Genomic DNA, 27,705 nt, shown 5'->3' on the forward strand with positions numbered 1-27,705 from the left:
TTGCACTGTTAAGTGCCCTTCTCTTTGTTACAGAATTTGTCCATTTTGCCCTCTGTGCCTTATCGTAGACTTAAAGAATGAGGCTCAAAGTCTTCAAATGCAAATTCCTGCAAGTGCACTATCTATAATTTTATAATTGGAGTGGATTACTACACTTGTTTCTAGACTGTATATTGCGTTGGGTATTTTAAGATTCTTTTGACTTTTAGGGGAGTATGGGATAGAGAAAAGCTATTACAGTGCAGATCTTTGATATCTGGAAGAGAAAGGGCCCTAGGACTATAAAAACACCTTTTCTTAATCCCATCCAATTTTGTTCAGATTTAGTTGAGTTTAAACAGTTCAGACACACCATTTCCCTTCACTTGCTTATTTTTCTCAGGAAAATGGTGTTAACCCGCCAAATTAATGCCTGACCACGGCTGTTCCAGGGAGGTAGTCCCAGGCTGCCACCGAAGCATTAGATCACTTTATGCTGGGAGCTGACAGAGCAGATGGAGCATTGCGAGTTGGAAGGAAGCGAGTTAGCGAAGTCCTACCTCCTGTCCTTAACTACATCCCCACAGCCTCTCAGAATACCTCTTGGGAGAAAAAGTTCTCACAATTCCTGGGAAACTTGGAGAGGCAGACAGCCTGGCCAGGCTTAGTCCATAAAACCATAGGCTCAGCAACCCTTCTCCCTCCTTTGGGGGCACAAATATGTGGCACAGATCCCACCTCCAGGGTGGGAGAAAAGAGACGGATAAATTGGGCCAGGGCTCCCCTGACCGCCGCTGGAGTTAGTGCTTAACTCCAGGGGCCGTTTCCCTCTCTGGGATAAAAGCTTTCCTCTATTGCCAGTTAATGTCCTGCATCTCATCTGACAGGAGTCTGTGCTACAATTTCAGGTTACAAACCCTGATGATGGATGTATGGTCCTTGTTGCTGTCCATATCAGAAACTAACTTTTCGCTGTTTAAAGCAAAAGCTAGGAAATTGCTTTAAAATAGGTTTTATGTTTTGTAACAATAAGTAGTGGAAGTGTATTTTATGCCACAATGCTTAATGATGCAGCAAATTATTTTGTCTTTAAAAATAGTTCTATAACAGAAAAGATTTAAAGTGGCTGTATACCTGCTGTTTCTGAATTTAGATTCTTTTTATGCTTGTTCTCATGTAACTAGTGTAGAAAAATCTTTTTTTTTTTTTTTTTTTTTTCCTAATCATAATACATCAAAATACAAAGCCCCAAATAAGAAGCACAGTGCAGTACTTTATTTTGTGGGAAAACTTACCTTTCTTTCAAGGTATCGACTTATGTGAAATATGGGAGAGCCTGAAGAGGAGAGCCTACGCCAGTGTGCAGGCTTCAGCTCCTCCAAAGGGTTTGTTTCGAATGTGCACTGCAAACTTAAACCAGAGTTCATGTAAAAGGTAAAAGGAAACCTAAACATTACCGTGAACATGGTTGTATTTGCAAAATAGCCATACTGTTATATCTGTTTCTTGAATTCATTAGTTAAGGTCTGTTGGCAGACCTTATTCAGAAAGTTGTACTAGTGGGATAGTCTTACATTTTATAGCGATGAAACATCTAACAATGGCTAGATACTTACCATTTTACAGAAAATTGCCTTAATGAGTTATGCTCTTTTTTTTTTTCAGAAGGAGTAGTTTTTAAATTAAATTTTATCTAAATGAAAGGTCATCTTAGCATACAATTCAGATTAGTTTTTCTTCCAAACAAAATACCATTAAATTTTAGTACTGGCAGGTATTCCTGTCCATGTTATTGTGAGGAAAGACGCGATGTGACTATTTGGCTGTTAGCTTATCTGATATCATCTTTTCTATTAAAGAGCAGAATGCACATTGCCAACCTTTTGTTATCTAGTTTCCCGACTGCAGTACGGTATCAGATTCTGCCAAACTGGCTTACGTTTTGCAAGCACTCACCATTGACTTTAGTTATCTTTTCCTGGTAGTCTGCATCCTGCCACTTCGCTGTAAATGTCACACACACTTCTTCATTCATGCTTCCTACTAAGAGTTATTTTTATTGAAACTGTATGCAGAAATATGCAAGTATGCAGGAGAAAAATAATTACATTTATTCTAGACATAGGTACCGTTGAAAACACTTTCATTGGGAAAAACTGAAAATACCATTTTTCATGCTTGTACACTGTCTGGTGCTTGGAAAAAATGGGAAAAGATGCATAATAAATGTCAGGATCTAGAAGATTTAAAAAAATTATTCTAATACCTAAAGCACATTTCAGTGTAGACTAGGTTTTTTCCAGTTGTATTTGCGTAACGTACCTAAATTTAGCTTTCATATTTTACCTGCAGGTGTTGATTTTTCAGATGTAATCTGCCCCTTTCTGCTTTAATTAAAAAGAGAGGACAGAAATAATAGAAATGGAACAGAAGTCAGTATATGAAATGCCAAAAATTATTGCCATTTAACTGGTTGCAGTATATGTTTCTTGTAAGTGTCTGATAGGGTGATCTGCTGACAGATTAAAACTATGGCGTGAAATGCACCATGAAACCACCTCCTTGCTGCTTCTGAATAGTATTTTACTATACATCTCCAACAGAGTTTTGCTTTTTCAGGCGTTTCACTGCAAGTAAAATCTTGTTCTATAATATATATTCTTGTTTCAAAACTAACGGAAAGAGCATTTTATACTGCTTGCATAGCAGGGAACAAATTCCGTGTGCTCTTAAGGAAAAAAATAGTTTTCTCGGAAAAGCACACTGCCTTTACATTATGCTAAAGGGTTTCAAAGCCATAGTATCCAACAGCATAATGTATATACATTCAATAACAGTGTACTATTGACTGTTATAGAAGCAAGAAGTGTTAGATGCAAGTGCTGGAAAAGGTATGTACGTGGCTGTACGCTATATGTGTATACCAGTGTACTCTGATTCTTACTGGTAGGAAATTAATCATTTATCTTACACAATTTCTGTTACGGGTTTTGTTTTCTTTCCTTTTCTTTTTTCCTCGTCCCAAACGCAAGCTACATTGTCTTCCAAACAAATCGGACAGAAGACTCAGTCATGTGCTTTCTCTTTTCCCTGCTGAGTGCTGACATGGGATTTTTGCTTTGTTGTAGTATTTCTCTGCTGAAGATGAGGGTGCTTCTGGGAGTTGCATTTTCGGTAAATACCTTCTTCAGTGGTGCGTTATTAATACCATTTGTACAGTGCTCCATGTTAAATTTCACCTCATTGATTATCATAATACAGAATTCCTTCAAAAGTTTAGTTCTGCCCCAGTGGAAAATACCAAAGATGCCATTCTTGAAAGCTGCTTTTGCTTCACTGACAGATGACTTTACCAGATCAAATAGGTTGACAGGAAAAATACAAGTGAGCAGATCAAAACTGTTCATTTGTGTGTCCATCATGTATAGCCAAGAGACTTTTGCTTTTCAGATAACTTTACCGCAAGTCAATTCTTGTTATGTGTCTCTCTTTTGTGATTACTCTAAACTCAAGGATCATGAGATTACTGTGAATCTTTACTGTCATTTCCTGTGCCATTCAGAAAAATAATGCATATTTCTGTCAAGGCATCTGAACCAGCTGAAACCAGGTGCTAAGAACTTACCCTGTCTTTTTAATTCAGGATTTATACAGGTTTTGGGGGGTACTCTGAAGGTCCAAAGTAGAAAGTGGTGGGAAGTATGCTGATCTTAACAGGAAAAAGTCATTCCAGCTGATACCAAACCTGGTCAGAAGTGGAGTGGCCACATCTTGTGACGACAGCTTTTGTTGTCAGCCGCAGCGTGCTCGCGGACTAGCTGATTGCCAGAAATACCATGACAAGTTTTTGGGTGAAGCTAAGTTCTTCTGCAAAATGTCAGGCACCAAGGACAGCCAACAGAAGCCAGATCAGCGAAACGTGGTCTGTCTGCTTGTTGTGTTTATCCTGACCTCTCACTAAGCGGTGAGAATGAAAATGTTCTGTCAGTCGGTGTGTGCTGATTAAATCATCCTATGAAACTGTCTTTTGTGACCTCTGGGATTCATTTGCTACGTTTGTTAACCATCATAGAAAGTTTTACCAGAGTTTGGCGTAAATGCTATGGACAGTAAAGAGCAGGTTTTCTGAAAGCACAGGAAGGTGTATATTTGAGCTTAATATTGGAAAAAAAATCTCTTGATTCGGTCAAATTTATGCTCCGAAAGAGATGAGAGAGATTCCACGTTGTCTTCAGAGATGAAGATTATTAAAGCAGTCTGTTATTCTAATTGCCCATGATAGGTACGTGTTTTATCTCCAGCTTTCTTGAAATTGAGATGATTTGCTCTTCCAGAGCATAATAATGCTACTATTTTCTTTGATCAAGAACATACTTAACTTTTGCTGGCTGCTACTTCTGATAAACTGCTATAAGAGTTATTTTCTGTTCTCATGGTCTCTTTTCCAGATCCTGGCTCCCTTGTACTGCCTGTAAGGAGAGGCTTTGCTCTTCTGTGGGGTCTGTAGAGCAATGACAGTTGTTTCTCTTCCCTTCATATCTGGGGATTAGTTTGTTTCAAACACAGTGGTTTGGACTAGAGTTAAGTAGGCCATAAAGGGAGTATTTTCAATTAGCAATTCCCTTTTGTGATTGTCACATCAAGCACTTATCCTTCCTTCTAACCGCCTACTTCATGTCCTTTCTTTCTGTCGTCTCAAGATGGCGCAGGGCCTACTGGCACCTTTTCTTTTTTCCTAGAAATACAGAATACAGTTCCATTTTTAGTGAACTTTAGGAATCAAGTTGTTAATACGTAAATTAATAAAACCAGTAATAATGCAGGATAGATCAGTAGCTGTACCTTTTTTTCTGACTGAAAAAACCCAGTGAATTGGCAGAGAACTTCCTTTCAAAAAAAGTAATTCAAAGAAAAAAGATAATCAGAAGTATTTAACTTATGATCGATGGTGTTTTGTAAACGTCTTCCCAGCTCAGTTGTGCATTATTCCATAATGGTGTGTTATGTCCAGTTTGAATTTTTCTGTTATCAATTACTCTCCATTTGCTTTGTCTTTTGTCAGCTGGACTAAGAATAGTCACACGGTGAATAAACTTTTTCTCATGACAATATTTTACTGATGATTGAATCATTTAACATTGTTTCTCTTAAGTTATATATACGGAGTTCCTCAGGGCTCTCGCTATGCTCATGAAAAATCATTTGCATGAATGCTTTCTGAACCTGTTCCAGTCTGTCGGCATTCTGTTGAGAATCACGTAGTTCAAAGTATCTCAAAGCTGAACTGACTGTTCTGCCAATGGCCTCTTAAGTTTGTTTACCAGGTGAAATACTTACTGTGCTTATACATCATCCCTCCATTAAAATAAGTTACAATTTTTTGAGCCATGATAGTGCACTGAATATCGTGTTTACCAGGTTATTCTCTATCTTGCACATTCCATGTCCAGTCTGTAAGTGGGTCATTAGCAGTTTCTATTGTTTCTATCCAGCTGCATCCCCAGTGTACCCTGGGCTTTTCCCCAGCTCCCTCCCACGTGGTTTTCCATGGCTTGCCAGCTTGATAAGAAACCAAGCAGGCTCTGTCTGACCCGTGTGCCTAATGCTTCTCTGATGAGGTGGCCAGAGGTACGCACAGTCTGACGAGGTAGCCAAGAACTGCCTCTCACTTGCCAGTCAAGTCAAAAGTCATGCACTGCTTCTTGGCTGCTGTTGGACCAAACCATTGGTTTTGAAGTTGCATATCATGCACGCCCAAAGTCCTTTCGGGGCATCTGTTTTCTAGGATACTTTCTGGCTTCCCGTAATGTGTCCTACGTTCTTCATAGGTACGCGCACGTGTGCACACACATGTTCTAAACCCATGAACTTCTTAACATCCACCGGAGTTTGATGTTGTTTTGGGCTGTTGTGGATTCAGTTTAACAAGAAGTCCAGGTCACTCTGCATATGTGACCTGTATTTCTCACTCCGTACATTTACAGTAACCCTCTGCCATTTGCTGTTTTTTCATAAACGTTTCTGTATATTTTTCTAGTTGAATAGTAGTTGTATAGCTTTAAGCTAAGATGTAATTCTTGCAAGCAAAAAGATGCAGCAGAATGATAATTCATTGTACTTATGCCTTCTTTTGTCAAAAGGTCATTTTAATCAATTTAATGCAACTGATTTTGACTAATGCTTGTAATATGGAGATAATTGTTTCCAGTCAGTTTATCAATCTTATATTAACCTACAGATTTGAAAGTCTTAAAGCAATTCTTTTTATCTCTCAGTGTAAAGTTTGTCTGATAAGTTAACTCCTGCTGTCATTGTGCCTTTCTTTAAGAATCCACTTATCTTCATTACTTAGCTAGTAATTTTAAGCTATAGCTGTCTGTATCTTGCTGTAGGGCTCAAGCAGTAGGGCTTCAATCATTTTGATTTAACATTATTATTATTTGGTAACTCGAAGTATGTTATCAGTTAAATGCTCTCACAGAATTTTATTGCACTGTAGGAATGCTGTCAGAAAATTGTACTCTCTGACTCGATATATTTTAAACTCTTACAGTGGCCTCTACATTTGCATTTGTGGTATTGGTTTATGTAAATTGAGTGGTGGTGTTAACAGATTTTTCAAAAAATAAAAGTCTAAAGCCAAGTAAGCAAGGTCAGCTTCAAATTGGAAGTGTCACAGAAAAAGTTTTCAGTAGGACTAGTGAAGGGAACACGCTGTTTTTAAAATGATTCTTGATAAATTATGTGAAGTTGCATATGATAAAGTTGATGGTGCCAGCAGGGTTCTGACCGGTTATATATTTCTATGTTAACAAAACTGCAGAGTGAAATATTTTTACTGCATTACTAAATGCTGTGTTGTTAAAACAATGAATTTCTGGGTATTCCATGAAAATTTTCATTAGATATATGATCATACTTCTAATTTGGATACCGTTGGACAGAGAAGTTGGAAACTAACATGGAAAAAATAACAGGTATATTAGTTCATAAGTTATGTTGTCATGTTTTATGATTTCTGATTTCACCCACTCGGTATTTATGTTTTGGGAGTTAAATAAAAGGAAAACCCAATAAGATAAATTAACCAAAACCAGTGACTTTAGTTTTCGTTCTATTTTTGAAACACGGAGAGCAGGAAAAATCCATTTACCAACTGGAAAACTATGGAATTGTTAGGAAGAAAGGTTATTTTTGTACTCCCATGCCGGAACTAATAACATTCGATTCTGTACTTGATGAAAACATATTTGTTGATCTAGTGACAACAGTCCAGCATATTAGTGTTTTCATGCTTGCGCATGAAGCTTCGCTGAGACTAGGGGTTAGGGGCGCTCTTCGTAGGGTGTCACCACCCAGAAAATCCCCTGGGGCAGCTTTCTGACGGGTGGCATGTGAGATGCTGTGCCAAAGCGTATGCAGCCCTGTGCTCGGGCCTGGGAGACAGAGCGTGGGCTAGTTATCGCCATTAATTAACCAGTAGTTAGCACTACTCTTTGTTCAGTACAGCTTGTGGAATGAGAGCAACGGCAGCTGCATTTTGCTTTTCAGGATTTTTGTTAGTACTAAAAGTACTCCTGTGGAGTTGGCTGAGTACGTTATTTCCCCGAGATGTTTGTCTCGCTTTATCAAGATAATTTGTCTTAGTGCAAATCCAATAAATAACCTTTGAGGCACTGCAAATTGCCACAAATAAATTGGATCAGCCCAGTCATTTGGGCATAGGACTGGGAATATAAGTATTGGTTTTAGCGGCTCAGAAGTTTTTTGGTGTTTTCCTCAAATGGATGGAGTTGTTGCAGGTGGTATAATACTGCTGCTTGTTTTGCAGGGTTTTGTTTTAATCTTAAAACCTACACTCCACAGGTCTTTAATCTACTATGCTTTCTCAAGATTTGAAGGAACCTTGCAATCCATTCCATCTAGTTTAGGATTTGAAGGTTCTACCCCATTTTCTCTAAGTCCCAGAAATGTGATGTACCCCTTTGCCAAAGCCAAATAAGCAATCAAAAAAAAAACCAACAAACCCAAAACAAAACAAAAAAAACCAACCCCCAAATCCTTCCTGCTAACTTCAGCTCTGATGCCTTAAAAAGCTCCAGCATCCTTTCCTGTCCTGCCAGATGTTCCTCCCATGTTTTATGAAAACAAATGAAGTCATTTTAGCACATGAAGATGTCTTCTGTTCTCAAACTTTGGCTTAGGTCATTTACTGCTCTCTGAAGTGTCCCTGGTGCATTCATGGATTTCTAAGACATTCATCAAAATTAAAAGAGTTTTTGGGATGCCACAAAGACAATTTTCTGGTATATTCACAATTTAGAGCTAGGTTTCTTCCTTTTGTCTGCCACAAAAAAAAAAAAAATAAAAATCTTAAGTCCTATAGTGCAGGATTTTCTTTTTGTTTTTCTTTCTCACTGTCTTGTAGATTACATGACAGTTTTCTGTCTCTATTCTGCCATCTACCTTTTTAGATATTTGTCAGTTCTAAGATTAATGTCAGTTCTGCAGTTGAAAATGAGTATGAAATTTCTGAAATAATCTGCTTATCTGTTTCTACTGATTGTATTGAAAAGCTGGATATCTTTGGGCTTTTTTCCTCTTAAGGTATAGAAATAAATGTACTTTGAGAACTACACAAGCGCAAGATTAATTTATAAACCGCAAATGTCAGTGATTTTCACATCTGTGAAGGTGCTTCTAATTGACACTTTTAGAGATGAATTTTTATAAGGCATTTGAATGAATTCTCCACTTGGGTGTATTTATACCAGAAACAGCAAAGTTATGATAAAATTCTTTTCTTTTTGGGAGTCGCGTTCTTGAGGAATAACTTGGAGCTGAAAGGCAATGACTTTCACAATAGGAGTGTAATATTACAGCTCTCTAATACTTGAAGCAGTATTGATGCTACCAATCCACAATCTGAAATATTGTCTTATAGTCCTTCCTAGAAGACCTTCAAACGGATAAATTTCTATAAAATATCAGTCTGTGGATATTTTAGTTGTGAACAGAAAATTTAAAGTTTAGGTGACTGGTATTCCTTTCCAAACCTTGGGAGTGGCCCAGGGTCATTCATTTGAAATCTTATCTGTCCCAGAATACACTGTATTATTTGAGCACTCTCCTATCCAAAGACCAATGAGTTGGCTGGCTTAAACAGCACCGCTGCAGAGCACCGGAAAAGCAAACCTTTCTGTTTTGTCCTTTACTAGGAATTCTGTTTTCAATTACTCTTGTGTTAACTCAGGGAAATACTTAAAACGAGTATGTGTACTGCTGCAATTTTTATGTGAGAAATGTGGATATTTAGCATTATGACTTGCAGACTAGGATTTATATGATAAGAGATGGCGGGTATAATAAAGTGTATGTTTTGTATGTTTTGGGTTTTGTTTTTTTTTTTCTCTCCCATATGTAGAGCAGAAGTCTCTCAAATATTTACAGGAGTAAGCCTTTTGGTAATACAGGATTTTTCATTTAACATTTGGACATCGCACCAGAGAGAATGTTTTATAATGACAGTAATAATACATATGATCTACTCAGGGAGTAAGTGATACAGCAACATGTTTTCTGAGCGCCCAAGTTTTACTTGGTCAGCTGCTTTTCCTGTGGTTTTCTGTGTATTCATGTCTATTTCTGAATAGCTTGTTTTGAAAGCGTGAAAGAATATAGACCATCTAGAAGTTAAGGAGCCTATTAAAATTTTCTGTTTCCTAAAATCTTAATAGTCAAGGAATTTTGAAATATTAAACCCTAAATGCCGCAGGCTAAATAGCAGTCCTCTGAGAAGGGTAATATTTAATTTGGCATATTTGTTCTGAATGTTAGCTGTATCAAATATTTGTAATTTCTCTGAACTTGAAGGAAGCTTAGTATTTGCAGTGTCTTGTGTAATTCCTATTTCCAGAGATATATTAAGAGGTTATTTGAGGCCATCACTGTGTTGCTGTCAAAAGACACACCCCTCGTGGCCAGCAGACCATGCCAGCCCAGGGTGAGCTGGCTAGAAACATCGTGCTTGGCTCACATCCTTTGTTCCAGCTGCTGAATTACATTAAAAGACATCTAAAAATACTCAGAGACTAATTTAGGCGGTAACGTCGTCATTAATTAAAACCCGAAGACATTAAAACCATCGAATGCTTAGTATCTCTGTCCTCCGTATTCATGCAAACAACAGCTGTAAGTAAGAGCGTTGCAGTTGCAACGGGAGAAGCGGTGTCTGCGAGTGGGATGGCAAATGGACCACACGACGCCGTTCCTGCTAACATATGGGCTGCTATTATAAAGCCGTTTAAGAAATCTGGTGGTAAGCAGTACAGAAGGAGCTGCAGTGGCTTAATGCAGGCAAGGAAAGAAGAATAACAGACGCGGAGAAAAAGTCAGGCTCTGTTATTTGGATTGGCCCTTTAGTGTTTCTGTTTGACATACAAACTAAAATGCCGTATAAAATGAGGATCGGCGTGAGGCTGATTTTCTGGGTTTGGGAAGCTTAACCAAGGCATAACTATTTGCTTTCTTTGAAGATTTGTGAAATTCTTGAACTTTTACATAGCTACCATTTTACACCACAAGATTGTCTGTAATAAAATCCATAGGTGTTTCTTGTTGTTGGATTGCTTTTTCCTTTATTTGCTTTTAGTACATTAGTCTGATAATCAGTTGCTGACAAGCAGCAAACTCTTAAGTCCTTATGTAAAATACCACTGTAATTGTACACAATTTAACCTAGTCAATTTTGTGGCAGCTTGGGGGCGGCAACAGTGGTTGCAGCCTCCCAAGTTTGGGGAGAAAGGCAGTCTTGCAAAGAAACTGTAGGGACAGGAAAAAGTTGAAGTTGTGTTTTTTATTTTGTGTGGTTGTTTCTTTGTGTGTTTTTTTTTTTTTTTTTCTTTTTTTAAATCACTCTCCCCTACCTCCCCCGCTTAAGTTCCGTTGATGATACGTGAGTTACCAACAGTGCCAAAACCTAGGAAGTGAGTAAGTTTGGACTGCATGCGACTTGTATAATTCTCTTCAGAATGGGGTGGAGATTCCGCTGGCTTGCAGCAGAGTGCTCACAAAAGGCTAATGCTCTTTACCATTAAAAAACACGGATTTAAAAAAGCTTCCAGCAGCTACGCAGCACAGGGTCTCTGTAGCAGAAGAGTTTTTCAAGAGGGGACAAATGCAAAACTGAGACGAGGTTCCATTATATCTATCAAGAAGCAAAGTATTAGAATGATTGCATAAATTCTGTCTCAAGTGCTATCATGGCTAAAATTGCTCAGAATATTAAGCTAGATAAGAGTCAGATTTATGGAGCATTAAATTCTAACTAATAACTTGATATTAGGCATTAGGTAACATCAATGATTTTCCACTTACTGTCGCCTCACTAACTCTGAGGATATTTTTTCAGTTTCTGTTTTACTTGCTGTGTCCAAAAAAATAATCGGCAGCTGTGCAGAGTCTCCATGGGAAAAAAAAAATCCAGCCCTTTAAATTACAAATGCTGAAAAAAAAAAAATCAGTATTCAGTAAAAAGCAAGCAAAATAGTTGTGACGAATGGGACTCATCATTTCTATTTTAAACCATGACGTGAATTGAATGATAGAAAGTAAAACAATTGTGCTTCAACATTTAGCTGTATGGACTAGAATTTGTACTCTGGTAACAAAAAAATATGGTAGAAGACATCTGCTGAATATGTGGACAAGAATATAGAATTACGTTGGTCCAAGACCCAGACCTTGTTGTATTAAGCACAGGATCACTGCCAAAAAAAGCAGCATTAAGAGCTGTTTAGTCCCTTTCCTTGTCTTTTCCACAGAGCCAGGTCACAGAATGATGTGCTAAAAACTGAGATGGAGTGACTTAAGTGAAGTTCATGACAAAAACGACTGAAACAGGAAGCTGCAGCTGATAATCGAAATCACTTCTGAAGCCTGAATAAGGGTTTATTTATATACAGTTTAATAATTCTCCATGTTTAAATTTAAAATGGTGCAAATGGAGCAACATTCATTTCATGTGGTATGATGAGGACCTTGATCCTGAATGCCAGATAATCCCTCAGATATGCACTTTCCTGTCTGTGCCATTTGGCTTTCTGTATAAATCTTTGGTTGCATTTAATGATTATTCAGGGATTTTCTGTTTTAGAGGTACTACTTTAGCCTACTTGGAATTTTATGCCTGTGAGAAAAAGAAATGCATATTTTCATTTCCCAAAGATGAGGAAAAGGTACAGAAGGAGAGGATTTCCACATAGATCAGTGCTGCTACACTATAACATTAATGTGACGTGTTTATTATATTCTAATGCCAAGTTTTAATGGAAGTGTTACTGTATAAATACGTGGCCCCTTATAGTATAACAAAATTACTAACGGAGTTATCCCATTTATTACTGAGTTAATTACAATGTATCAACCTGAGTCCAACCTAACACCAGAGGGAAGGACGTTATGGTTGTGAAATTTCGTGGAGACTGGAATTTCCAAAGTAAGATATCTTAGCTAAACAGTAATTCCTGATGTTTTTTTTTTTTTTGTAAATTAGCCTTTTTCTCCGTTGCCCTCCAAATCCCCAGCCAGCTACTGCTGCTCCCCCCTCAAAGCTGCTGTGCAGTGCTTGTGCTCTGCTGGCTCCGGCCACCCTTGTGCCGAGCTCAGTCGCTCCGGTCCGTGCACCAGACCTCTCCCAGGGCACCGTTCATATCTGACTTTGCCTGAGTGTCTTCAGAAGCGGCAAAACCCCAGGAAAACCTGCTTCCAGGGGCTCAAGACCTGGGAACCACTCATCTTAAATACACCTTCTCCTGTAGCGTATATAAATCTATTCCTTCAGCTTATCACGAGCAGTAACTTTTGACCCCGTAACTTTGTCACTGAAAGGCACGGATATTAAATTGAAGTTGTGACCAAAACTGTTTTGCCCCACACCCTCAGTAGTCTATTTAGCTGAATTTTGACTGTTTTGTTGTTTTTGTTCTTCCTCCTCAAATAGGATGAATAGGATTTTATTCTCTGAAATCCTTTCTATTCATTAATATCTCAATTCCAAGGACTGGGTTGGAACTTAACTTTTTTGTTTTAAGGTGTGGAAAGTGGAAAATCATATAGAGAATTCTACCTCTGTCCTCTGAGATACAAACATTTAGACAAAATCCAAAATTATCTTGATTTTTCCGACACTTCCACCTCACTAACAATTTTCTCTCTCAAAAAACCAAAACCAAAACCAACCAACCAACCAACCAAAATTAATTGTAGATAGCTAAAATTAAATACTGTTTGCTTTTTGCATGCTAACAGTCTTCCTAGTAGTCACATTCTTTCACCTCTGTTTCTGCACTTTGTAGCTCTCTTCCATTGTGCTTCATTTAATTTCATTTCCTTGCTTCATTCAACCTCTGTTGCTTGAACCTGCATGCCTTTTCTTAAAGATGGGCAAGGAAGCATGGACCGGATTTGTAGTCCTGGCGGTCTTTGCTCAAAAATGGGCATCTCACAACTTCCACTTAACGTTGGTTTGTTCCTCTGGTACCTTTTCTGTATAACAGTCATGTGGTGAAATTTTCCATGCTTGTTGACTGATCAGGGTGCGGATGCTCAACTCCAAGCTCTTTGAAAGTTTTCCATTTGTAGCTACCTAGCCTGTAAAGTGCCACTGTCTTCACTGGGTCACTGGAATTTTTGTTTAAGTGAGCTTTACTAGTGACATCGAAGCCCCATTTGCTCTTCCCAAGTTACGCTAATATGCATTGGGCTGAATACCACAAGAGCTGAAAAACTCCAGGAAACAAAATGAACTTCATTTCCAGTGTCTGATGGTTTGTTTGATAACTCTGCTGCAGTTTCCAGTCTTCAGACGGTGCTGTTACCTTCCTTCTCTTCTGAGGCTTCAAGATTGATGCATCAAAGTCATCAAACTAGGAATTGATTTGTGTTTTGAACGGGGAGTACTACACAATAACACTTCCCCTGGCCCCAAATGCATGCATGTGGGAAAATCTATACATGTCATTTTCTAGCTCCTTTTTTACCTTCTGGTTAGAAAGAAGATAATATTTCAAAACTGCCAAGTAAAACTAGAATACGATTCCTCCTTTAATAACCATGCTGAACTGGCTGAATTAAGTTTCTGGGACAAAGAGCTAGTACTGTGCGTAAGTGGTACACGGTTGATGCTGAAAGTATTATTTTAATTTAAAAAAATATATAAGTCTGCTCTGAGCAAAAATATGTTCTTAATCATGTGGATAAAGTTATGAAAGGTATGGTACTTCACTTATAAAATGTAGTTTATTTTGTGAACCTAGAGAAGCTATCTTGACCTCAAGTTTCGGCTGTGTGACGGGGAGGGGGGGAAAGTTGTAAAACATCAGCTGTGTTATACAAAATTCTGTACCAGGTAGGTGGAGTTTATTCACATGGGTGTAATGGCAAAGAATAAAATAGTTTATTTAATCCTTTGGCTTGTGCCATGCATTATCAGTCAGCTTGGTAATTCACTTGATTTGGTGGTGGCGTTCTGTTTTCATGGTATTCAAATGAAAATGTGTAAGGCTTGCATCTTTGGGGAGGCATTGTAGCAGCTGCTGTGTCTGTCTCAGCCCCAACAGCTGTTTCATGTAGGTGGCATGCTCAGACTGACAACTTTCTTTCCGACGAGGGGTTTTCTTCATTCTTCCATTTGCAACTTTAAAAATAAGTTATCAATTTTTTCATTCTTTAAGGAATAGAATTATTTCAATTATCTTCTTGATTTCTATCCTTACTTTTAAAACAATTAGATTTGTTCTTTCTAGTTTTATACGTGTATGTATTTGATATATTTTTAAAAAAGATTTCATTTTAAGAGTGATAATTTTGCCTCATGGAGCCTGTTCTTTCCGCTGTGAGAAAGCTTAGTCACGTAATTAACTTTGTAGATCTTGACCCTAAGGCTATTCACAGGATAATGGAGTTTCAAAGTGAAATGAAGATGAATCTTATAGCATCATAGTGGTCATACAGGTCTAACTGGGGTAATTATGACTGTTGTGATATTACAGACCCGAATTTCCCCCTGGTGTATTTTTCTAGCTTCCTTAATAAAACTAGCTACAGCAGAAGTAATCAGCATTTGCAAGTGACTGGGGACAGCAAAAAAACCCTCTTTCCTTATGCCAGAAACCACAGTGTCTTATCACTAAATGAAAGGTCGGCAATACTGGGGCAGTGGCTTCTGCTAGTGGTGATACGCACCCTTCCCAGGAGGAGGGAGAAATATTTCCCTCATTGCCTCTGTTATCCTGAGGGCAGGAGGAGTGACAGACCCAAGAAACGATGGTACTCTTGCATGTGGTTTCATATAAAGCAGGTCAGCCTTTGTTGTGGTAAGAAAAATTAGCTGTGATTGCCCTATATTTTTGGCAATCATTGGTCTTTCTGAGAGCCACTTGGTTTCTCGGTGCGGCTTTCCTTTCAAAGTGGTTTATAGCTGCTCTTAAGAAAGGCTTGTGCTTCAATTTATTTTTTTTTTTTATTTATTTTTTTGCCTCTTTCTGCAGTCTAAAAACTAGAAACAGTAGAAAATAATAATACTAAAGGTTAATAGCAGGATGGGTAAATGGATCTCTTTCAGAGTATTTCTCTGTAGGATTGTTTTGCTGATATCTGGCCTGATGCAGTGATCAGTGATGAAGAAAGTTCTTACAGTAGCTAATTCCTTTGCCAGCATAGCGTGCAGACACCTTTGCTGTTTGCTCAGCAGTGTCCTCTGCATTCAGTTCAGCGGTTAACCCATCACATGAGGAATAGATTTTACCAGTAACAAAATATTCGTGGTGTTGATGATGATCTTGTATAAAAAAAAAGAAAATAGTTACTGAAAGTCAGGAAACTTGCCAGGTTGAAGAGTTTAACCAAGAACCAAACCTTTCACAGAGGAGTTGTTGCATTGTTAAAGAGATGGTCCTCAAAATACCATTCAGGAAGTTTAGGAGTAAAGCTTATCCTTTTACCTAAGATTGCAACTTCTGTCAAAGTATTCTTTGCTTTCTTGAAGATTTTTTGTTTGTTTGTTTCATACTTATTTTAAAGGGATACGAAAACTGTCCCTCAAAAAAGGAAACAGAAAAAAGTGGAATTGAAAAAGTCACTACATCTGTAGTACATCTACATGTAGGACATCTGTAAATCAAGATTTATGCTGTATCATGGAGAAACATCTCTAGCACATTAGTATCCCCTTTCACAAAGATCAAGCTCTATAAATGCCTCTTTTGGTACGTGAAGATTTTACCCTGATAAAGGCTTTCACAAATACTCAATTTTCCTTGAGAGGATTGCCTTGCACTGGAGATGTTTTCTGCCTTGAAAGACTTGGAACATGCCCCAGTGCTGCACGCCACTTAACCCGTAGCCCATCTGTGCTACGATCTGATTGCTGTGTGCCTGGGAGGGATGTCTGGAACCAGCTGGCTCTAAAGGATGGGGATGCGTCTCCAGAAATTATTTCTCTTCTCCTGCTTTGGTTCTACGGCTGTTTTTTGTGTCCACAGTCAGGTCATACCTGGTTGCTTTTCTGCCCTACTTGGGTCGGTTTGGTAATAATTTCCTGCAGAGTTTGGAGAACAGTGTGAAGGAACTGCAGTGAAATGCTACATACCACAGATGCGGCTCCACAAGTGTAACTTGGCCCCAACAGGGATGTTGCCTTGCCAGCACCCTACCTATAAAAGTGAACGCATGGTGAAAGGAAGGAAGGAAGCTAAAAACACTGTGTGGAGAACACGGGGGAAGTTTCTAAGAGTGGGTAATATGAGACAAGTATGATTTGCAGGTAGTGATCATGTCAACAGGGAAACTGTGTCACTGAAGATTTGAGTAAATGGCATTAAAATTTGTGCTTCTAAGGCTACATTATTGCCGTATGCAAGCTAGCTGAATTCAGGACAGCTTTAGGTATGCCTGTGTGAGCTGTTTGACTGCCAAGAGATGCCACATTTAAAAGAATGGAGGAATGTATTTCTAACTGGTATACAGTCTGGAGATGTTCGAAGAATTCCACCATCATTATTTTCTTTTCCGAAAGAAGCAGCAATGGTACATTCTTTAGGGAAAATGGGGGCTTTCTGGTTAGGAGTTTGAAGCAAGAGTCTTGAAAAATAGAATTGGTATGAGTATTGATGAACTTGCTATTTTACATCATTTACTTTCACAGTAAGTACGAACATGGAAGGAGCCAGTCAGATGTTTTCTATCCCTTTTCAGGTGTGTCTATGTGAGCTTTTTCAAGTAAATCAAGAGGTTTCACTAATGCTTGCTCAGTCATGCGCAAATTTGAAAATGCCACATGCTGAAATTAACGAAGTAGCTAATTTATTGTTTTGGTGTGTCTGTGAAAATCGGCTACCTTGGTCTTCTATTTAATGTTCTTAAAGTTTTAGAATCATAGAATGGTTTAGGTTCGAAAGGACCTTGAAGATCATCGAGTTCCAACCCCCCTGCCATAGGCAGGGACACCTCCCACTAGACCAGGTTGCCCAAGGCCACGTCCAGCCTGGCCTTGAACACCTCCAGGGATGGAGCCTCAACAACCTCTCTGGGCAACCTGTTCCAGTGCCTTACCACCCTCACAGTGAAAAAAACTTCTTCCTAATGTTTAATCTGAACCTGCCCTCTTCCAGTTTAAAGCCATTCCCCCTCGTCCTATCACTACATGCCCTAGTAAAAAGTCCTTCCCCAGCTCTCCTGTAGGCCCCCGTTAGGTACTGGAAGGCCGCAATAAGATCTCCCCGGAGCCTTCTCTTCTCCAGGCTGAACAGCCCCAACTCTTTCAGCCTCTCCTCATAGAGGAGGGGCTCTGGCCCCTGGATCATCCTTGTGGCTCTCCTCTGGACATGCTCCAGCAGGTCCATGTCCTTCTTCTGTTGGGGACTCCAGAGCTGGATGCAGTACTCCAGGTGGGGTCTCCCGAGAGTGGAGTAGAGGGGCAGAATCACCTCCTTTGACCTGCTGGCCACACTTCTTTTGATGCAGCCCAGGATACAGTTGGCCTTCTGGGCTGCGATTGCACATTGCTGGCTCATGTTGAGCTTCTTGTCAATCAGTACACCCAGGTCCTTCTCCTCAGGGCTGCTCTCCAGCCATTCCCCGCCGAGCCTGTATTTGTGCTTGGGATTGCCCTGACCCAGATGTAGGACCTTGCACTTGGCCTTGTTGAACTGCATGAGGTTGTCTTGGTCCCACTTCTCCAGCCTGTCCAGGTCCCTCTGGATGGCATCCCTCCCCTCCAGCGTGTCTACCTTGCCAAAGAACTTGGTATCATTGGCAAACTTGCTGAGGGTGCACTCGACCCCACTGTCCATGTTGCCGACAAAGGTGTTGAACAGTACAGGCCCCAGTACCGACCCCTGAGGAACGCCCCTCATCACTGTTCTCCACTTGGACATTGAGCCATTGATCGCAACTCTTGGAGTGTGACCGTCCAGCCAGTTCTTTATCCACTGAGTGGCCCATTTGTCGAATCCATGTCTCTTCAATTTAGAGACCAGGATATCGTGTGGGACAGTGTCAAACGCTTTGCACAAGTCCAGGTAGATGACATCAGTTGGTCTTCACTTGTCCACTGCCACTGTAACCTCTTTGTAGAAGGCCACCAAATTTGTCAGGCATGACTTGCCCTTGGTGAAGCCATGCTGGCTGTCGCCAATCACCTCCTTGTTTTCTATGTGCCTCAGCAGAGTTTCCAGGAGGATCTGCTCCACGATCTTGCCAGGCACAGAGGTGATACTGACTGGCCTGTAGTTCGCTGGGTCTTCCTTATTTCCCTTGTTGAAAATAGGGGTTATGTTTCCCCTTTTCCAGTCAGCAGGAACCTCACCAGGCTGCCATGACTTCTCAAATATGATGGCTAGTGGCTTAGCGACTTGATCTGCCAGTTCCCTTAGGACCCGTGGATGTATCTCATCAGGTCCCATGGACTTGTGCACCTTCAGGTTCCTCACGTGGTCTCACACTTGATCTTCACCTACAGTGGGCGGTTCTCCATTTTCCCAATCCTCATGTTTGTGTTCTGCGTCATGGGCAGTGTGGCTGCAGTCCTTGCCAGTGAAGACTGAGGCAAAAAAGTCATTGAGTACCTCAGCTCTGTCTCTGTCCAGGTAACCAGTTCTTGCGTTTTCTTCTGGAGATGGCCCACATTTTCCCTAGTCTTTCTTTTCTCGCTGACATATTTAAAGAAGGATTTTTTGTTTGTCTTAATGTCCCTGGCCAGATTTAGTTCTATCTAGGCTTTAGGTTGTCTAACCCGATCCCTGGCTGCCCTAAAGTTTTATTTAACTTTTTTCTGTCGTATTTTTGTTCAATAAAAGATCAAACTGATTTGGATAATTATCAAACACTTGATTAAATTAACTTCAATTCATAAAGTTCTTTTGAAAGTTCTGTGAACTGTATATGGTAACATGGAAATTTATCACACTGTTATGGCTGAAGGTAGCACTCATGACAAATAATGACAGAAAGAGTTCAGGGTATGACATGCAATCTTATGCTTGTGGTTGCGTGTGAGAACTATTTATTTTGCTATTTATTTGCCCTGTCTGGTTCTTATTTTAATGATTTCTAAGAAAAGTGTGTTGCACCTGAAAGTCTTAGAAAGGCTGAGCTGATTTGAAGACAGTGGGAATACAAAATCAGGTTAATTATAGTAGCATATGTTGTCTTCCCAGTAATGAGGTGAAATTGTTTTTACTTATTTAGCTCAAACTTTTTCTACTTAGAGTTGGAGGCAGTTATGTAAGCTGTGAATGGATTGTATGGAACAAAATGACTCACTAAGATAGACTATAGTGCATGTAGCTGTGTTGTTACAGGGAAGTACTCAATGACTCAGCTATAGAAGAGGCTGCTAAGTGGAACCGCTGCACATGTGGGTTTAGATGAATATCTACCCTGGACCTGGGCCAACACACTTTTTGGCACTTCTTGCTGCATGAATTAGTGGTCGGATTTGGAAAAGTGCTGGGTGTCCCACCTCCCATTGAAGGACATTAAAGGAGCTCTTCAAGTTTCAATTTTGCCTTGCAGTTAACTCTAATATTTTTGCTGTCCCTTCTTGGCAACTTCTATGGAGGGCACGAAGCGCAAACTTACTGTGCTTTCCACTCCCAGTAGCACACCAAACCCTGAGGCTTTGCTTTTAAAATGCCTTCTACTATTGCCTTAATCCTTTCAGTGGTACCTTCTCAGTACAGGATTCATCTCCCTGTCACAGCTCCGCGTCTGCTCGTAGAACAAGAGAATACCTGTGTGGCTGATGACGATTTACATCTCAGTTTGAGCAAGTCAAAGAATTTCGTTGGTCTTATTTCCGCAAGCTTTCCAAACGTGGGAAAGCTGTGCCCGAGGTGGACATCTTTCTGGCCTGCGTGGTCATCGGAACAAATGCCGTCAGGAGCGTGGTGCCGGGCCGGGAGCGGGCCCCGGCGGCGTGGGGCTCTCAGAGCTGTCCGTGGTAGCCGGGGGCTCCTGCCTCATGCCCGGGTGCAGCTGGGTGTCCTCTGCTGCGCCGCTGCCGCTCTAGGGCCAAACGCGAGCAACCGTTGCTTAACCCCATTTTGTACTTTGTTACTAATATCACCAGGAATACTGTCAGGGGTAGATTTTATTAGAAAAGGGCTGGTTTTGATTTGAGTTTCAACAATTAATAATCGTAGGAGAAATTGTGAAGGGGGTTTGATGCAGATAATTTTGTTGTTGGCAGTTATAAGGATTCTACCCCTGTATATATTTTGCAGACTTACACTCTAATTGATATTTCAAATCTCAGAATGATCCATCCTACCGCATATCGCAGCGCCATGGATTTAACCATGATTTCTTTCTTTTTCCATGGGCTTCCGACCATCATCTATAAAGTCGTGAAAGCCTTTTTTGTCCTTATGCTAATTGATTCATACCATGTGTGTACATCCATATACTTAAAATAGTTCTCCTCTCTTTTTTTTTAAAAACATTTATTTATTTATTTATTTATTTCTATCCTTAGTAGCATATTTTATTCCTTTAGAATACTGGATATTTGATGCGGTGATGGTCTTGTTGGAAGAGAGTAGATTAGCAAAGAGAGCTTTGCAGATGAATCTTAATTATTTATGATAAAATAGTAGTTCCTTTTACAAGTAGTAGAATGTAGCTGTTGTTCCTGTGCTTGATCTGTATTTTATAGCTCACCTTATTTTTCCTTTTCAATCATATTACTTGTGTGGTAATATTAAGGTGTGTTTCTTTGGATGGCAGATGTCTCTTACATCCTACTTATTTTCCTGTTTGTTTTCATGCTTGTGAGCTGACTGTTTACATGTAGCAAACTTAGCTGCTTTACATGGCAATGTTTTGTCTTTTATCAAAATAAGAACCTTTTTGAAGGTGATGTTTGGCTGAGGGCTTTGAGTGTCTGAAAGCAGAACTGCATCTGCTGGTGAAGAGTATTTTCTGTTTTAACAGCTCCATATAAATCCTTCTCCACTGTTACAGGAAAATATACTTTTACTGTGTAATGTTTGTGTCCATCTTTCTAAAATTGATGCACGTGTTGTCTCTGTTGAATTTGTGTAAATGCATAAAGTAGTGGCCATATAAAACATAACACCCCCCCCCTAAAAACAAAGCTGCATGAAATTCAATATAACAGCGTGTTTATCAAGTCTATTTATCAAGCATTGGACAAAACCATCCATTTTCTTTTTTATTAAGAACCTACATATAATAAAAGATAGCTGAAATACCTTCCCCCTATAATAAACGAGGTCTCAGATTTTCAACAAAATTTTCCTAAGCTTATTGTCAATTTTGCATTTTCAAATTAAATGAAAAAGCTGCCTGTAAACATCAAGTTTTCATGATGACAGAATAGATAGATAGGATAAGAGATAATAAGAAGCAACCTGAAATAAGTAGAGTTATGTTAAAGTTCTGTTTGGATCATTTTGAAAGTTCTTCCATCCTTTTGTTTAATCTTTTTTTTTTTTTCATCCTAAGTTAATTGGTTATTGGATTCTTGTTAATTTTATGAATTAAACTTATGAACCAAATAGCTGTGAAAACTGAGGGCGGTGCAGAGCTGAACAGGTCAATTCTGTCAGAAGTTCCTTAGAGGGAGCTAATAAAGCTCTTAATCCTGACATGCTCTTAGCAAAGTCTTTAACATCATGCCTTGCATACCCAAACAGTCCTCTGCTTGCTTTCTGTAGGGTTGAGATTGGTGTGTGACAGGATGAAGTGTACAGAGTGACTTCTTCAGATAGTTTCAGGCCATAAAAATTTTAAGGCAGGAGATAAAAATACGGTGTTCTCTAGTTACAAAGTAGTTTGACACTTACAGAGGCATTCCAAAAAATTAAAGGATACTTCTAACAGTTGTGGGAGATACCTGTTTTTTTTTTTTTTAATTTTTTTTTTGGATAATTCAGGTGGAGTTGTGCTTCAGGCTTTGAAGGGCAGAATCTATATTCAGTGCAGACCTTTTATTGGAAAAAAGGTGTCTTTTTTTTTTTTTTTAAAGCAGTTATCAGCTCCATTTTTTGGTCTAAGTTGCTGATTCTTTGGACTATATTGAGATTCAGTAGCATGCAGTGAACTGTTGTTCCTTCTGCTAGGTATATATCTTCCCAGTTGCACTGAAATTAATTCAGAAAATCACTGGTTTAGTTCAGAAAAAGTAAAGTGGCAATTATTAAATTGTTACTAAAGTCAAATGAGTTAATTCTGTCATGTTCTATCATTCTGCCTTTCATCATGTTTGTCTTTTACATGTTTGACTTTTTCTGTGAAACAGAATTTCCTTGCATCACAAAAAATAGTGGCCCGAAGAAAGCTCCAAACTTTCCATTATACTTTTAAACAATCGTATATATTTCTTTCTTCAGTGTTAACTTATATTTAGCTCATACATTAGAGAACCTACCTCCTATTGGTCACGCAGATTACTTGTTTACAATTACGTCAAACTTGCATCAGCACTTATTGTTACATTACCATGGTTATATTATCGTTAAACTTAACCTTGTGCTTGGTTGCTAATCAAAAGATAGCTAGCAGTCCAGATGTTGAACAAAAATAGCATAGCTTTGTTTTCCTTTCTAACCCAACAGACAAAATTACTATACCTTGCCTGAACAGTGAGGTATATTTTAGATATGTGCACACAAATTCAATGCATTTACATCAGGCAAATTCACAGGGTTTAGTCTTTGCTATTTGTATTTTCATGGAAAAGTGAATGTTAGCACAGCAAAGTGACAAATATGCATCATCAAGACTAGGGAGGATATTTTTCCACCATTTTTTTTTTCTACTTTATTATTTTTCTGAAGTTCGATTTGCCTTGGGATTTCATATTTATACATCGGTATTATGGAGTGAAACCAAAGTGATTTCTGCTAATGCCTTTCTGTCAGTGAGTTATTTTTTGTGTCATGTATTGTTAATTCAGAACCTTCCTTTTGTTAACTCTCAATATTACCAGGAAAGCAAAATGGGCTTGCTGTTAAGCTTTAGCACTTCGTTGAGCCTGGCATGGACAACCTCTGTGACCGCTGCTGGGGCACATCGTGTCTTTGTAGAAAGAACTGATACTAGTTTCTTCCTCTTACTGTTTTATGTTCTCTTTATTAAAGTTTCCAATCTTTCATGTGCTTATACAGTGACTCCTGTTATGAATGACATCAAAGAGAAAAGTCTAGAAGGTGTTTATAATAATAATAATAATTAATATTTAACTCGAGTCAGATGGAGACTACTGATTTTCTCCCCTCACTGTTCAAAACCCTGACAATTTGAGATCTTTTTTCTACAAGTTTAAGGGAAAAAACCCATCTAGAGATGCCACTAGCTCTGTCTTTTGACCTGGTGGTAAAAACCAGAGAGCAGGCTAGCCAGAGTAAAGATGTTCCCAGTGTGTCCAATGTGGACATAAGGAAATAGTGACCACTGGAAGGAGAGTGTTCAAAAACATGTTAGAAGTGACCAAACAGTTTCAGAAATGGTCTCAAATTCTTGTTGTTTCTAAGAAACATTATCTTGTGTAAAAATTATATACATGGAAATATCTATATTTAGGCAAGACATAAGGTGTTGGTTATGTTTTTAACTGAAAAGTTTCATTTTCATTTTGGAAATCTGCATAGTTGATCTGTTTGGTTTTTTTTAAGGTATTTTACAAGGCAGACCAAAGGCATTTTCAATGTGATTTATCCTAGTTGTATGCGTTCAAGAAAAATGGTGGAGATAGGAGGAAGTAATGTTATATCCGGGAGTTCTTTAGAAATACATATCTTTTTGCTTAAGTAAAGTTTGTTTTTTATATGGATTTGATTAAATAGTAATGAATGTGAGCATCAATAAATAAGAAAAAAGTGACGTTTGCAGCAACATGAAACTATTGAGAATATTATCTGATGAATGATCTCTACAACACGATATAAAGAACAGACAGAGAAAAAGAATCCTAGTTAACAATAACGTTTAGGATCAGTTTGAATGGAAGTAGACCAGAGAGAACGATACGGTAGCAGCTGGATTTTGGGCTAGGTTTTGGTTGTATGGAAGCGAAGAAAGCAATTTGCTGTGGAACCGTATAACAAACAACCAAGCAGAGTTAGTGATGTCTTCCTGGATGGGGGAAAGAAGGGAAAGAGTTGAAGATGACACCAAGATTGAACCCAGGGGTTTTGTGACTCTGAGGGGACAAATAATAGAGCTATTGAGAGAGGCAGTGAAGAAAGGGAAAAGGAAAGAATTTGGATAAAGATAATAAACAACCACTTCAGCTCATGTTAATTGGCATATGCACTGTTGGCTTCATTCACAGCAGTTGAGGATATGGCCCGTTGAGTTCAGCTTTAATGATAAGTTTGAGTTGGCAGGGAAATTTCAGGTTAAAATCTCAGCAAAAATAGGCAGAGATGAAAGACTGAGGTTACAGATCCCAAATTTTTGCAAGTGGGCCCATATCTTGGTTCATTGAGTTGTGATGGCAGATCAGGGAAGATAAGTTAGCTATGCAAAAGTTGAACAGAAAAAACCTGATAGCCTTGAAAGAGAACAGGAAAAGAGAGAAGAAACCCACCAAAAAGACAAAAGAAAGATTAAAAAGGAGGAGGAGACCGGAGCTTTGAAAAGCAAAGTTATTTGAAAGAATCTTAATAGTGAGATGAACTATAAAAGGAAAGCATACAAATAAACCAAGAGGAAAATAAAAAATAAAGTGTTGTTTTTTTTTTTTTTCACTTAGTTTAGCAGAAAACAAACATGTTAATTCTCTGAGGCAAGAATAATGTAATATAGAAATTGATTGGATCATAAAAAATACTTCAAATAATTCTCATTGTCAGGAAGATGTTAGGACATGTAAAGACTATTTTTTCAGTGCTGTATCTTTTTGACTTCATATTTCAAATGTTAACATGTTTCAGTGTCTTCTATTCTTTGTTGTATTTACTTACAGAAAACAACACATGCTGTAAATTTCTTAATAGATTGACATTATCTTTAAATGATTGCATTTAGGCAATGTGTAAAGACATTAAAAAGACTTAGAGTTTAGGAGAATACCGAAACAAATTATTTGTTTTGTTTTATTTGTTTTGTTTTATTTGTTTTAACAAATTATTTGTTTTATTATCTTTTTCTAGGTAGTTTTCTTTCTTTGTGTAAAAATATAGATCAGGAAGCAAATGTATGTGATATATGTATATATTTGTCTTGTATTTTCCCAAGGGGTGTAACATGGCATTATAGTCTTCAGATTGGTTTTAATGTCTAAATAAATTCTTTAATTAAATTGAGCTCTTTTTTATTTAAAGCTGTCTTTTGGGGAGATATTGCCTTAGATGATGAAGACTTAAAAATCTTTCAAATTGACAGGACGATTGACCTTACGCAGCACTCCAACGAAAGACTTGGCCATAACACAGGTATGATATTTCAAGCTTGCTTTTAACTTATTTTTCCTGTTATTTACTTCTGCATAGAAGGCAATCTCTGCTTTAAATGTAGAAAGTCACTCTAATGTTCTGAGTAATATTAGTTTACATTTTAAAAGGTTATTAAACAATGAGTATAACTTTGGGTTTGGAAAAGAAAGAGAAAAAGCTAAAACATTAATTTTATTCCGGGATTTCTGATTGAAAATATCTTTTTGAACTGAAGAGCAAAAGCCAGTAGGAACCGTAAGTCCACTCTGCAGGTGGTCATGTGGGAAAGGAAGTTGTACAAAGCTTTGATTTCATCGCTAAAAGTTCCTGATAGCAGAGCCCAAATGCCCTATGGAGAATACAAGTGAAATCCTGGAGGCGAGACTGGGCGTCTTGGATTACAGCCCCTCCTTTTGCTCTGTTTTCAATTCCATCCAGATCTGTACCCAGATCTAGAAGCAACACAAGAAGATGCCATCCTTGCTAGAATGTGCCTTGTCTAAAAAGTAACCATTAATCTGTCAAATTTTAATATGTTCGCTTGCTGTTGTTAACATATAGTGCAGTAGTGCCAGAAGCTGCAATCTGATTAACACAGGCAGTTGGATATTCAGACAGATAGATAAAGAGATATTATTTATGCGTAAATAAATATATCAGTGTGTGAGAGAAAACATAATCCATTCTGAATGGATGTCTGTCTAATGTCTAAAACTATCTATGCTTTCAGGCTTTGATTTGTAAATTCCTAACAGCAATTTGTAAACTTCTGGGTTGTGGTACGAAGAAAGCCGAGATACTTAGGAAAAGTGTGGGAAAAAATGCTATTAGAAAAAGTATATATGCGTAATTGAAATTTATTTTCAGTTAAGCATGTTCTATATGCTCCTGAACTGAGCTGCTATTAACTTGATGGTTCCTGGTATGTGGAAGTAAAGATCACTTGGAGTAATGATCAGAAAGGAGTTTTTCAGATCAAAGAAAGAATTTGCAATTTGAGATTTCAATATTGATATATTTGAAATATTTTTACGCTTCCTAGTTAAGTGTCATGATTAGACTATTTCTATAACAACTTGAAAAATTATTTTATCCCCTTTTATAGCCACTTGTTCTTTCAAGGCGGGAACGCCTTTGATCATGTCTAGATCAAGACTGGATTTTAAAATGTTAATAGAGTCAGTGGTTTCCCTGCCCCCCTTTTCCCCAGACAAATAGTTTTAATTGGCTTTGAAGGTATTTCAGGCGCTGGTTTTGCTGACAAAACGTAGAGAGAAAGGTCGGTCATTTCCCCTTTAAGTGGATGCAGTCGAGTGATTTCTTTGGCCGGCTGACTTTCCATTTTCTTCTTGCTTTTCTATTTTTAATTTTGAACTGCACAACTATTTTTTTTTTCTGTCAATTGCCACAGAAAGAATATACCTTTCTAAACTGTTTTTTAATAATATTTACTATTCTATTATTTAATTTTCTTTCCTTACCTGTCTTGGAATTGTGCATTATCTTTTCCTGTGGACAGTACCCTATTCAGGACATTGAGTCATCTTATTGAGGATTACTAATGCGTTTGGGTCAAATTTTTCTACCTTTATTACACAAGAGGAATCAAGGCACCTGCAACGGTCAGTGGGACTGGACTTTGGAGAACAAACCGCAGAAGTTAATGATTTTGTAATGGTTCTCAGTGAACCCTCAACATTCTTGATTTTTTTCTAAAAACAGGGTTGCAGAACTCAAATTTACACTTTACATATGTAATTATTTT

At 38.4% G+C, this 27,705-nt stretch overlaps 1 protein-coding gene across 2 annotated transcripts in view; it reads left to right on the forward strand.

Annotated features, from left to right (window-relative positions):
- Window positions 1-27,705, forward strand: part of TLL1 (tolloid like 1) — a 140,933-nt gene that overhangs the window by 36,719 nt on the left and 76,509 nt on the right. For both annotated transcript variants that reach the window (XM_082482562.1, XM_082482561.1), the window contains exon 2: window positions 25,830-25,940. In XM_082482562.1, coding sequence (XP_082338688.1) covers window positions 25,830-25,940 — 111 coding nt within the window. The remainder of the gene's footprint in view (window positions 1-25,829; window positions 25,941-27,705) is intronic.

The sequence above is a fragment of the Vanellus vanellus genome (assembly GCF_965231255.1).
Source record: "Vanellus vanellus genome assembly, chromosome: 4".
NCBI classification, from domain to species: domain Eukaryota; kingdom Metazoa; phylum Chordata; class Aves; order Charadriiformes; family Charadriidae; genus Vanellus; species Vanellus vanellus.